Genomic DNA, 12,190 nt, shown 5'->3' on the forward strand with positions numbered 1-12,190 from the left:
GCTGGCTTCACAAGCCAGAGGACCGGGGTTCGATTCGGCCGGGTGGAGATATTTGGTGTGTCTCCTTCACGTGTAGCCCCTGTTCACCTAGCAGTGAGTAGGTACGGGATGTAAATCGAGGAGTTGTGACCTTGTTGTCCCGGTGTGTGGTGTGTGCCTGGTCCCAGGCCTATCCGAAGATCGGAAATAATGAGCTCTGAGCTCGTTCCGTAGGGTAACGTCTGGCTGTCTCCTCAGAGACTGCAACAGATCAAACAGTGAAACACACACACACACACACACACACACACAGACAAAGAAGCCATGATGCAAGGTTTTCCCTCGTCAGCACGCGTCGCCTGCAAGTCAGCAGTGCAGCGAGGTTACCACAAATTTGAGTCAGTGCGTGCCTGAGGTGTCGATCCAGGTGTGAGGGACGCAGCAGCAGACTAAGCGTGTAGCGACGACCACGCAACCCAGAGTTCCCAAGAGTCCACTGCCTGAGCTGCAAAACACATCGCTTGGCAGATCACAGTCGCCACCACCACTATCACCACCACCACTGTCATCAATATTACCTCTGTTTGTCACCACCACTACCACTACTGTCATCATTGACACCTTTATTTATCACCACCACCACCATCACCACCAATACAGTCGTCATATCACCTATACTTATCCCATTCAGTACCATGACACGTTTTCATATTAATTCTGATTACTATTTGGTGATTTGATACAGCTTCAGAAACTTGTGGGGATTAAAAGTAAAAACTGTGGCCAGTAATCTTCTGACCTCCATAGATCCTTCCTAATGTAAATAGAACCTCTAATCACACTTAAAACTCATGGTAAAAATGTGTCCCAGTACGAAAGAGGTTAAGCGCTTTGTTTCCCCTATTTCACCTGAGCGAGTGACTGTGTTCAGGTGTTCTAGAGTCATTTCACAGTGCATGTTTCTTACCAAGTTCAGATTAAAATTTCTAAGACAATTGTTTGTTTCCATAGAACATTACTATTTCTATGCGATGGCAGACCATTCATGTCATAGTCGGGGTACACACACACACACACAGACACACACACACACACACACACACACACACATTCTGTTTGGAGAAGCAATTTCTGACCACTGAAGTGCGTGCCTCGTCAAATGGTCATGGGAATGTTACTACTACTACTATTATTAACATTACCTCCTCCTCCTCCTCTTCTTCCTCCTCCTGATACTGCTGCTGCTGTTGCTGATGATGATGATGGTGGTGATGATGACGACGATGATGATAATGATGCAACGGAGATATTTTCCAGCTGCAGTTAACGTTTTTGCACGCACGCGCACAACCACACGCGGCGCGCACGCACGCACGCACGCACGCACACACACACACACACACACACACACAATGAATGAAAGAGGGATCAGAAATCACAAGATTTGAGCAATTCCTCATAACAAGATTTAAAGATGACAAAAGCTTCACTAATTCTTAATCACTATTCATAATATTCTCATCTTTTTTTCCTAACCTTCTATTTTACTTCATAGACAGTAGACAGTGATCCTGTAAAGCGTAATTCCTGATGATAAGCTTCAGAGGTCATTAAGTTTCACTGGATTTAATCACCAAATTATTAATAATTCTATGGTATAAAGAAACGAGTGTAAAGCGAACGCAGTATTACACAAAAACAGGGAGAGGAACGTTACCCGCCTTCTCGCTACCGGACAGCCGTGACAGGAACCCTTCTACTGAACCAACATGCATCCCACATACATCCTACAAACATACATCCCATCCCACAACACTGCATGCTGAGTGCAATGATCTACTCCTACGTGCCAACACTTCACTACACCATCCCTTGCACTCTAATAGAACGATCTAACTTCTGCAATTCCTCATTTTCTGTGGTTCTAGTAACAGACTATCGATATTATACAGTAAAGCGCCAGTAAGCATATACTCATCTTTTGTGTGGCTTAAAATCTCACTCAATCTGTTCGCTATATTCGTGGAGGCTCTAGTGACAGTGATTGTTATGGTTTTCAAGTGAAATACAACTTGCAGACATGTTTTTTATTACTTTATTCCCCTTTGAATAATAATAAAAAAAAACATTCGATATAAATCCATTTGTAATACATATGAATGGATGGATTTGAAAAGAAAAGAAAAACAAGACGTTCTCGGTGCAGGGCGTGGCAAGACAGTTGCAGGGGAAGCGTTGATGTGGGAAGCACTGGACTGTCAACACAACAAAACCAATTTGACATGTACAGTACCCACACACACTACAGCGCCTGCAGGAAACGTCACATCGCGCCTGGAGTAATGTTTTGCTTTCGCAGAAAGCAGATTGGTGTCTACCTGAATGGCCGTCCTATAAGAAGGATGGCACACGCCTTTACAAGAAGATGACGTGATACTTCTTCTTTGTGAGTCGTCGTCTGCACAACGGGCAGCGCTTGTTCATCTCCACGACGGTCTTGATGCAGGTGGAGCAGAACAGGTGGCCACACACGGTGGAGCAGATGTCGCGTGACAACCGCTTGATGGAGGCCAGGGACTCCAGGCACACCAGGCAGCGCACAAGCGGTTCCTTGATGGCATTTTGGCGATGCTGGCGCCGGGCAGCGTGTGGCTGGCTTTCCGACACCGCTTGAGTTTGAACTTGTGAAGAGATCGGTGACGGACTCTGGATGGCGAGTGACAGCTCCTTGTTGGCGGATGATGCTTTTTTGGTTATTTGTGAAGGGCATGACGGCTCCTGTGTGTGTGACGAGGGACGTGAAGCGTCCAGTGTGTGTGACGAGGGACGTGAAGCGTCCAGTGTGTGTGACGAGGGACGTGAAGCGTCCAGTGTGTGTGACGAGGGACGTGAAGCGTCCAGTGTGTGTGACGAAGGACGTGAAGTGTCCAGTGTGTGTGACGAGGGACGTGAAGCGTCCAGTGTGTGTGACGAGGGACGTGAAGCGTCCAGTGTGTGTGACGAGGGACGTGAAGTGTCCAGTGTGTGTGACGAGGCCAGTGTGTGTGACGAGGGACGTGAAGTGTCCAGGGTGTGTGACGAGGGACGTGAAGTGTCCAGGGTGTGTGACGAGGCCAGTGTGTGTGACGAGGGACGTGAAGTGTCCAGTGTGAGTGACGAGGAAGTGTCCAGTGTGTGTGACGAGTGGTGTGACGGCTCCCGTGTGTGTGACGAGGGACGTGGCGGGTTCATGCCCGGGGTTGGAGTGTGTGATGAAGGCTGTACCTGTGCTCGTGACGTGTCTTGCACTCGGCTGTGGGATGAAGGCCAGGCGTGGTGCAGTGTTTGTCTAGGAGGAATGTCGCTCGACCCGTATTCCTGGGGAGTACTTTGCATCAGACCACCTAATTCCCTTCTCTCGCTGGACGGCTGGGCGCGGGCTGGCTGCACTTCCCGTGATGTGTGTGAAGTGCGCGACCGATTGCTCTGACCTGCAATTCAGTAAGCAATCAGTAAACCTGCACCTCAAGTTCCTGCTAAACAGCAGTAAGCCAATCAGACGAGGTTATTACTTCTCCTAACCAAACAACTGATAAACATGCCGTGTAGTAATCTGTCAAGCAGGTGGAAATATTTACTGCGTGTTTGAAGACTAAATGCCACCACCGCGGAACTCTTCAGTATAAGTACGTATTATTTTTGGCGTTCATATGAATAGTCTTTTTGTTCCGTGGTGTGTTTTATGGTAATGAATATTCAGTGGAAGCGGTCTTTTTTCGTGACAAGTGCTGGGACCATCCTGCAATGCTCATACATTGGTGTTACTTTTAGCGAAGGTCAACCTTTCCCGGAAAAAAAAAAAAAAAAAACACTCACCCGTGAACCTGGCCCTGCGTGCTGCTGTCCGCACCCTGGCCAGTTGTGGTGTAGACGAAATGTGTTCCGGGCCTAGTATGGCATCCTGCTGGCGGTGACGTACTACATACACTCTGTCCTCTCTGCTGTTCCTTTCTCGTAAGCGGGAACTCCTGACTGGGTTCTTCCTCTGCGGCTCCTGGACACCGTCCTCCCCGCTGTTCCTTTCTCGTAAGCGGGAACTCCTGACTGGGTTCCTCCTCTGCGGCTCCTGGACGCCGTCCTCCCCGCTGTTCCTTTCTCGTAAGCGGCAACTCCTGACTGGGTTACTTCTTCGCGGTCCCTGGACATCGCCCGCCATGGTGTTCCCAGAACTTACGCGGCACGCCCTGAGTGAGTTTCTTCGTTGCTCCCTCGAAGGAAACTGAGAAAAAGAAGGTTATACCTTACAGTAATCCTTTTTGACTTACATTCCTTGCTGAGTGGCATCTACAATGGGCCTCTCTTTATAGCCTCTTTGTTGTCCTGGGCCAGTGTTCCCCTCCTACATTACAAAATGTGCCGTATTATGAACATCAATCTTAAGCTTTGGATTAGGCCCTTGATATCAAAGTGTTTCGTGTAGTGAATTATTCTCTGAAGAAAAAAAGTTGAAAGTTGAACTGTGTGTATTGGAGGTGGGGCGCGGGGGAGCGGGGGCGCTGTAATGAATATGTGAGCGAAGTGCGTTAAATCCGATAGTCCAGCCCTTCAGTAATATTCATGACCAAAAGCCTTGCCAACTGCCATTACAAACAACTCGACTCCATTTAACAAACGTTGGTTTCCTAGTTTCAGAAATCTATCTCCTGGCGACGATCACATCGCAACGAAGATTCCGTATAGTGTCAGTGTGCCGTCATATCTTTTCATAATTATCGTCTATACACTATTTTTATTCTCCCTCTAGCTTGTTGTTGTTGGTATTATTAAGGGCTGCTAGGATCCTCTACTTTACTGGAAGACCCTATGAGGACCAATTCCTGTAGCTTTATTGTGCACTCTTTTTAAACGAGCTCAACGTTTTCCCTATAGCTTTAATGTGCACTCGCTTCACCAAATTAGCTCTTTCCCTGATAAGAGTACGAGGCAGTTCTCATCTCACCTGTCCCTCTGTCACCTGCGCCGTGAGAGTGTATCCCTCGTCAGCGAAGTCCACCACAAGAGGCAACTGGAACCGTCTGATCCACTTACGTGATGGAGGCATCACGGTTAAGGAATGTGGAGTGACGCTAGAGAATGTTGTGATCGGGCGGTAATAGTGGAGATTGGTGTGACGGAGGTGGTGTGGAGGCTCCTGTGTTGGTAGTCGCCGTGCTGTGCTAGAACGTTTGGTGGTGGTGGTGGTGGTGATGGTGGTGGATTGTCTGCTTTTTGCCACTCAAACCTTCAGATGCTCGTACTGAAAGGAGACAAGACAGAGCGAGTGAGTAACATTCGCATCACGTCGCTAATATCCGGCCAGTCAGTGGCCACTCCGCCTCTGATGTTGTCAACGAATGAGCTAAATAAAGTAATAAGCTAAATAAAGCACAGTCACCAACGACGATAACGAGGAAAGACTTGAGGGGATGAACTGTGTAGCAAAATAATGTCTTAGTGTAAGGCAAGTCAAATTGTTAGGCAAAAACTACATGTCATAATTAAGCAGATGAAGATTTATTGTGAAAGTGACGCTGCCCCGCCTGCCTCACGCCCGCCCCGTGATGGTGACGCTGCCCCGCCTGCCTCACGCCCGCCCCGTGATGGTGACGCTGCCCCGCCTGCCTCACGCCCGCCCCGTGATGGTGACGCTGCCCCGCCTGCCTCACGCCCGCCCCGTGATGGTGACGCTGCCCCGCCTGTCACGCCCGCCCCGTGATGGTGACGCTGCCCCGCCTGCCTCACGCCCGCCCCGTGATGGTGACGCTGCCCCGCCTGCCTCACGCCCGCCCCGTGATGGTGACGCTGCCCCGCCTGCCTCACGCCCGCCCCGTGATGGTGACGCTGCCCCGCCTGCCTCACGCCCGCCCCGTGATGGTGACGCTGCCCGCCTGCCTCACGCCCGCCCCGTGATGGTGACGCTGCCCGCCTGTCTCACGCCCGCCCCGTGATGGTGACGCTGCCCCGCCTGCCTCACGCCCGCCCCGTGATGGTGACGCTGCCCCGCCTGCCTCACGCCCGCCCCGTGATGGTGACGCTGCCCCGCCTGCCTCACGCTCGCCCCGTGAAGGTGACGCTACCCCGCCTGCCTCACGCTCGTCCCGTGAAGGTGACGCTACCCCGCCTGCCTCACGCCCGTCCCGTGAAGGTGACTCTGCCTCGCCTGCCTCACGCCCGCCCCGTGAAGGTGACGCTGCCCCACCTGCCTCACGTCCGTCCCGTGAAGGTGACTCTGCCTCGCCTGCCGCACGCCCGTCCCGTGAAGGTGACACTGCCCCGCCTGCCTCACGCCCGTCCCGTGAAGGAGTCTCTGCCTCGCCTGCCTTGCCTGCCTCACGCCCGCCCCGTGAAGGTGACGCTGCCCCGCCTGCCTCACGCCCGCCCCGTGAAGGTGACGCTGCCCCGCCTGCCTCACGCCCGCCCCGTGAAGGTGACTCTGCCCCGCCTGCCTCATGCCCTCCCCATGAAGGTGACTCTGCCCCGCCTGCTCCACGTCTGCCCCGTGAAGGTGACTCTGCCCCGCCTGTCTCACGCCCGCCCCGTGAAGGTGACGCTGCCCCGCCTGCCTCACGCCCGCCCCGTGAAGGTGACGCTTCCCCGCCTGCCTAACGCTCGCCCCGTGAAGGTGACTCTGCCCCGCCTGCCTCATGCCCTCTCCATGAAGGTGACTCTGCCCCGCCTGCCTCACGCCCGCCTAGTGAAGGTGACGCTGCCCCGCCTGCCTCACGCCCACCCCGTAAATGTGACGCTGCCCCGCCTGCCTCACGCCCGCCCCGTGAAGGTGACTTTGCCCCGCCTGCCTCACGCCCGCCCCGTGAAGGTGACTCTGCCCTGCCTGCCCCGTGAAGGTGACTCTGCCCCGCCTGCCCCACGTCTGCCCCGTGAAGGTGACTCTGCCCCGCCTGCCTCATGCCAGCCCCGTGAAGGTGACGCTGCCCCGCCTGCCTCACGCCCGCCTAGTGAAGGTGACGCTGCCCCGCCTGCCTCACGCCCACCCCGTAAATGTGACGCTGCCCCGCCTGCCTCACGCCCGCCCCATGAAGGTGACGTTGCCCCGCCTGCCTCACGCCCGCCCCGTGAAGGTGACTCTGCCCCGCCTGCCCCACGTCTGCCCTGTGAAGGTGACTCTGCCCCGCCTGCCTCACGCCCGCCCCGTGAAGGTGACCCTGCCCCGCCTGCCTCACGCTCGCCCCGTGAAGGTGACCCTGCCCCGCCTACCTCACGCCCGCCCCGTGAAGATGATCCTGCCCCGCCTCCCCCACGCCCGCCCCGTAAGGGTGACTCTGCCCTGCCTGCCCCGTGAAGGTGACCCTGCCCCACCTGCCCCACGTTCCTCCCGTGAAGGTGACTGCCCCGCCTGCCTCACGCCCGCCACGTGAAGGTAACTCTGCCCCGCCTGCCTAACGCTTGCCCCGTGAAGGTGACGCTGCCCCGCCTGCCCCACGTCCGCCCCGTGAAGGTGAGCCTGCCCCACCTGCCCCACGTCCGCCCCGTGAAGGTAACTCTGCCCAGCCTGACTAACACCTGCCCCGTGAAGGTGACTCCGCCCCGCCTGCCTCACGCCCGCCCCGTGAAGGTGACTGCCCCGCCTGCCTCAAGCCCGCCCCGTAAAGGTGACATTGCCCCGCCTGCCTCACGCCCGCCCCGTGAAGGTGACGTTGCCCCGCCTGCCTCACGCCCGTCCCGTGAAGGTGACGCTGCCCCGCCTGCCTAACGCCCGCCCCGTGAAGGTGACAGAGTTATTATGCCAACCCATACTTGTCATGCCAAACACACTCACAATTACCAACAACTAAAGGAGACTCGCCCAGTGAGTTCCTATAACAAGTTCTCACCTACTTACTCTCAACGGTCTATTATCTTAACCATGCACCATTACTTCCCCGCAGCCTCACCAAGAACTATCATCATTATCAGCTCACCTCGACCATAGTGTTATTTATACTGATCAGAGCATTGCTAACCACACCTCGCTTACTTAACACCTCAACCACGCATCATCACCTCCCCCATCCTCACCAAACACTCCAATTGCCACCATTATCAGCTCACCTCGACCACGGTGTTACTATACTGATCAGAGCATTGCTAACCTGATCTCACCTAATATATCCTACAAGAGACAGTTAGTTGCTTTGATCGCACGTAATAGCCTTCCTGTAGCCATACCACAATACTCTTAACAATAATGTAGCAGGGGAGGTGGGTGTCTAATAATGGTGATGTTAGGGATTGTTTGTTAAAATTGCAGTTTCAGCCATTACTCCCCCATCGAGCCCTGCCTAACCACATGGAACACCCAACAAGGTAATTTGTTATTAACTTTCGACATACGAGGGACGTCGGAAATGCTGCAAACAAAGATGTATACCATGTGAAGTGCTGTGTATTGGTTGAAACAGCAATATAACCCTGCAATTTCAACAAACACTCCCCAATTTCACCATTCCTAAACACACCTCCCCTGCTACATTATTAATAAGAGTATTGTTAACCAGACTTGTGTGATTCCTTTCAGCGGTCTGTTACCTGAATGAACCACCACCAATAACCTTCCAACTGCAATCAGAGTCTCCCTCATACAATACGATCACCACTATAGCACCTCACCTCACCTGCCGCTTGACGCTGCTTCGTCACCAAACACTGCGCAGATCTCAGATATATCAGATTTATCCCAGCCATGCACTAATCTACCGACTTGTATTGAAGTGTGTTCATAACCACCGGTAAACCGCCTGAAACTGATGACACTAGATATTTGCCACAGTTACTAAGAAAAGATGCTGTGATGCAACGAGTGTATACATAATGTGACGTGACACGTGTACATAAAATAGTGATGCTACAAAAAAAAATCTATGCACATGGTATCATTGATACGTACTTACGACGTGTAATCCAACAATGCTGCAAAGGACGCCGCAATACACACGCCTGATAACTTCTAGTCTCGTCCTGCTCATAGCAGGAGCTGGACTGTGGACAGTGGGAGACAGAAGTACACTTGGCATTGCTTCATCCGACTCTTCGAAGGTTCATACGCTTCGATTCAGTCAAGTTTTCAGCTTCCGCCTTAAGTTAAGTTTGATTTTTTTTTCCTTGAGAGGATCTCGAGCTGTCTTGAAGTGATTTCTGAATTGTTTATGAAGTTAGTAATTTTTGCAAGAATGTCTGTTACAAGAAAACGAACAATAAAATTCTGCCAAACTTTAGATATATCTGTTATGTCCGAGATGTTACACAATTTCTCACACTACTGGTTACAGGTACTCAAACACAGTTTCTTTATTCTAACCATGAAGTAATTTATTTCAAGTCTACAATACATTCTATACGCTCTTCGTACTTAACGACGTGATTCCGTCTATCTCGCTTGCGGCCACCGCCACGCTCAGAACGTTTTTCTAAGCAAACTTCATCCGCTGTGGTTTATTTTGCATTATTTGTTCGTATCATTTTTTCTTCTTGCCTATCAGTATCTGCCCACCTCTCTCACATCCATCCTAGCTCAGTCTCTCTTCGTTTCTTCCTTTACCGTCTCGTGAACCGAACGGCTTTTAAATACTGAAGCAAAAAACAGCGATTCCGTTTGAAGCCAGTGTAGCTAAGCTGTGTACTGTGTCAGTGTGTGTGTGTGTGTGTGTGTGTTTGGGACACATGCGTATTGGTTGTGTTCCTCAAAAACTTATTTGCGGCCAAGATATAAAACAGGACTGCCTAACCCCTAGCCGAGGTGCGTCATCAGTAACGTAACAGGTATGCTTAATAACTTTGTTTGTATTGAGGGTGTTAATCAGGGCCGTTTCTAGCTATAGGCGGACAAGGCGATTGCCTAGGGCCCCCAAGCCACCAGGGGGCCCCCTGGGTAGATTGGAAAATTTAAATTTCCTAAGTCACCCAGGGGCTCCGACGAAAAAGTGAAATCTAGGGCCCCCAAACAAGATCTTGCCTAGGGCCCCACAAAGCTAGAAACGACCCTGGTGTTAATGTCTACATGGGTAGCTAGGTTGTGGCGAGAAGGATCTACCGACCGATGATGCCGAGAGCCGGGAAACGATACAGTTACCAGATTCTCAAACACATTGCATTACATTAATTTTACTTCTTACAACTCCGGATAGTTGCTTGAGCGCTTAATAACTATAGCCAAAATGTCTTCAAAATGAGAAGCTGTAAGCCTAAGGCCTACGGACACAGATTAAGCATCAGTAGTGGTGATGGTGGCGGCGGCAGGCAGCTCAGTACTTCCATACTCTGTGGCCGCGCGTCCTTTGCCCTCAGTCAGGACACCCATCAAACATAATCCTTTACGTCACTGCTGCTGTACTTCCCTTATCACTGCAACGTTCACTATTTCCCAGACCTGAGTATTATCAGTACGCTCAGTTTAAAATCAACTAAAGAAAACCAACCGGAGTTATCTCTTGCTGAGGTTATTTACAGCAGTTGTGGCGGATAATTGTTGATTTCGTTATTATTTTTTTTATCTTTATTTTCTTTTTTTCTTAGGACTTCCCGTGGAGTGAAAAATGTCGGTGTTTTTATTCTGACTTAATGTAGATTTGAATGATTTGAGGGACCCTTCACTTGAAAAGAGCACAGTGTTATCTGCTTCATTGAGCACATATAGCATGCTGTACTGTTTAACATACGTACTACACTCACCCATACCTCTTGAGATGGCGATTGCTCCTCTGCACTGAAAAAGAAATAATAGTAATAGATTAACAAAATAAAATCTACTGGGAGCAATTCTGTACACACACCATCTCATGAAGAATTCTGGAACCATCAGGTAAAGTACAAACAGTTACAGTGCTACGCTTTACAGCCAGCCAACAGTCATCACCTATTGTGTAAACTGTTGTGTTGAACTGTTTTCCTCAAGGTTAGATTCAGGTACAATTAACCTTGTCTTCAGTGAAAAATATGAGCTGCCTCGATGGATTGTTTTTGCTGTTTCTTCTCAAATGATTTTTACACATATACGCTCTCTCTCTCTCTCTCTCTCTCTCTCTCTCTCTCTCTCTCTCTCTCTCTCTCTCTCTCTCTCGTGTGTTTCACTGTTTGATCTGCTGCAGTCTCTAACGAGACAGCCAGACGTTACCCTACGGAACGAGCTCAGAGCTCATTATTTCCGATCTTCGGATAGGCCTGAGACCAGGCACACACCACACACCGGGACAACAAGGTCACAACTCCTCGATTTACATCCCGTACCTACTCACTGCTAGGTGAACAGGGGCTACACGTGAAAGGAGACACACCCAAATATCTCCACCCGGCCGGGGAATCGAACCCTGGTGTGTGTGTGTGTGTGTGTGTGTGTGTGTGTGTGTGTGTGTCGCTCCATCGTGGGGTAGTGGAGCGCAGAGTGAGATGGGTTAGCTGTCTGGCATAGCAGTGCAGTGTGTTCGAGCTGTTGACAAGGGTGTCTGGCTGGTTGGCTGGTGAAGTACTGGCTGAATGAGAGCTGAGGAAGGTATATTACATATATATTTATCACATTGAGTGCATCACTTCCACACGGCAGCTTACAGTCTTACTCTGCCTGTGAACAAAACGTACAGTACATACATCAACACTGGTTTGAGTGGTGTTGAGTCATGGATGGATGGTTGTGTTGGGGCATCACCACTCCTCTTCTCTCCACATAAACTCTTATCAGGATATCTTCCGCTTTGACCATTTTTTTTTTTATTTCTTTTCTTTTTAACGGAATAAATATAGAGGTCCCTGTAATTCAACGAAGGCTACTTTACAAGTACTATATAAATGCTTATAAAAGTACTATGCCAAGACACCGGCACAGCTCTATGAGTGGCAGGAAGGCTTTGTTACAATGGTTGATCCTCTGAAGGCAACACAATGCTGCGATCATTCTGGTTCCTGAGGTGTATTGTGATGTCCTTTATGGTGTTGGTGATGGTGGTGGTGGTTGTGATGGTAGTGGTAGGTGGTGGTGGTGGTGGTGGTGGGAGGTGCACATCAGCTCACTTCAACCCTGTCGTCCTCCTGCTCTAGGAGGGCTCCAGGAAGACTAGTTTTCCTGATGAGGTCCTCTGGCGGGGGCAAGGTGCGGGTGCTGATGGAGGTGGTGGGGCGGGACAGCACCGAGTGGCAAGTAGACGGCCGTTCGTGGCCATTCTGCTGCTCCCTGCCATGACCCGGCTCTTGGGGCTCAGGGGTAATA

At 51.1% G+C, this 12,190-nt stretch overlaps 4 protein-coding genes across 7 annotated transcripts in view; 2 read left to right on the forward strand and 2 right to left on the reverse strand.

The window, feature by feature from the left end:
• Nucleotides 1-2,051: 2,051 nt before the first annotated feature.
• On the reverse strand, nt 2,052-8,986 carry LOC123506590 (cell wall protein RBR3-like). Of its 3 annotated transcripts, none has more exons than XM_045258822.1 (4): nt 8,882-8,986; nt 5,047-5,254; nt 3,835-4,237; nt 2,052-3,449 (listed from the first exon to the last, which is right to left on the reverse strand). In XM_045258822.1, the coding sequence occupies exons 3-4, from the start codon at nt 4,172-4,174 to the stop codon at nt 2,395-2,397; spliced, it is 1,395 nt and encodes a 464-aa protein (XP_045114757.1). In that variant the 5' UTR covers nt 4,175-4,237; nt 5,047-5,254; nt 8,882-8,986; the 3' UTR covers nt 2,052-2,394. The 3 variants fall into 3 exon arrangements, with proteins under 3 accessions (XP_045114757.1, XP_045114755.1, XP_045114756.1); XM_045258820.1 differs by having other exon boundaries at nt 4,958-5,254; XM_045258821.1 differs by having other exon boundaries at nt 4,958-5,254; nt 8,886-8,975.
• Nucleotides 5,072-5,945, forward strand: LOC123506656 (atherin-like). The gene is made up of 2 exons (XM_045258903.1): nt 5,072-5,153; nt 5,524-5,945. Exons 1-2 carry the CDS (start codon nt 5,072-5,074, stop codon nt 5,943-5,945), a joined length of 504 nt encoding a protein of 167 aa, XP_045114838.1.
• On the forward strand, nt 5,945-7,708 carry LOC123506658 (periaxin-like). Its single transcript, XM_045258904.1, has 3 exons — nt 5,945-6,775; nt 6,843-7,265; nt 7,415-7,708. The coding sequence occupies exons 1-3, from the start codon at nt 5,945-5,947 to the stop codon at nt 7,706-7,708; spliced, it is 1,548 nt and encodes a 515-aa protein (XP_045114839.1).
• A 2,490-nt stretch (nt 8,987-11,476) lies between the features above and the next one.
• LOC123506594 overlaps nt 11,477-12,190 on the reverse strand; it is a 15,647-nt gene continuing 14,933 nt past the window's right edge. For both annotated transcript variants that reach the window (XM_045258830.1, XM_045258829.1), the window contains one exon: nt 11,477-12,190. This exon is cut by the window's right edge and continues 638 nt beyond it. The gene's annotated coding sequence lies outside the window, so the exon portion shown is untranslated.

The sequence above is a fragment of the Portunus trituberculatus genome, chromosome 20, assembly GCF_017591435.1.
Source record: "Portunus trituberculatus isolate SZX2019 chromosome 20, ASM1759143v1, whole genome shotgun sequence".
NCBI lineage: Eukaryota > Metazoa > Arthropoda > Malacostraca > Decapoda > Portunidae > Portunus > Portunus trituberculatus.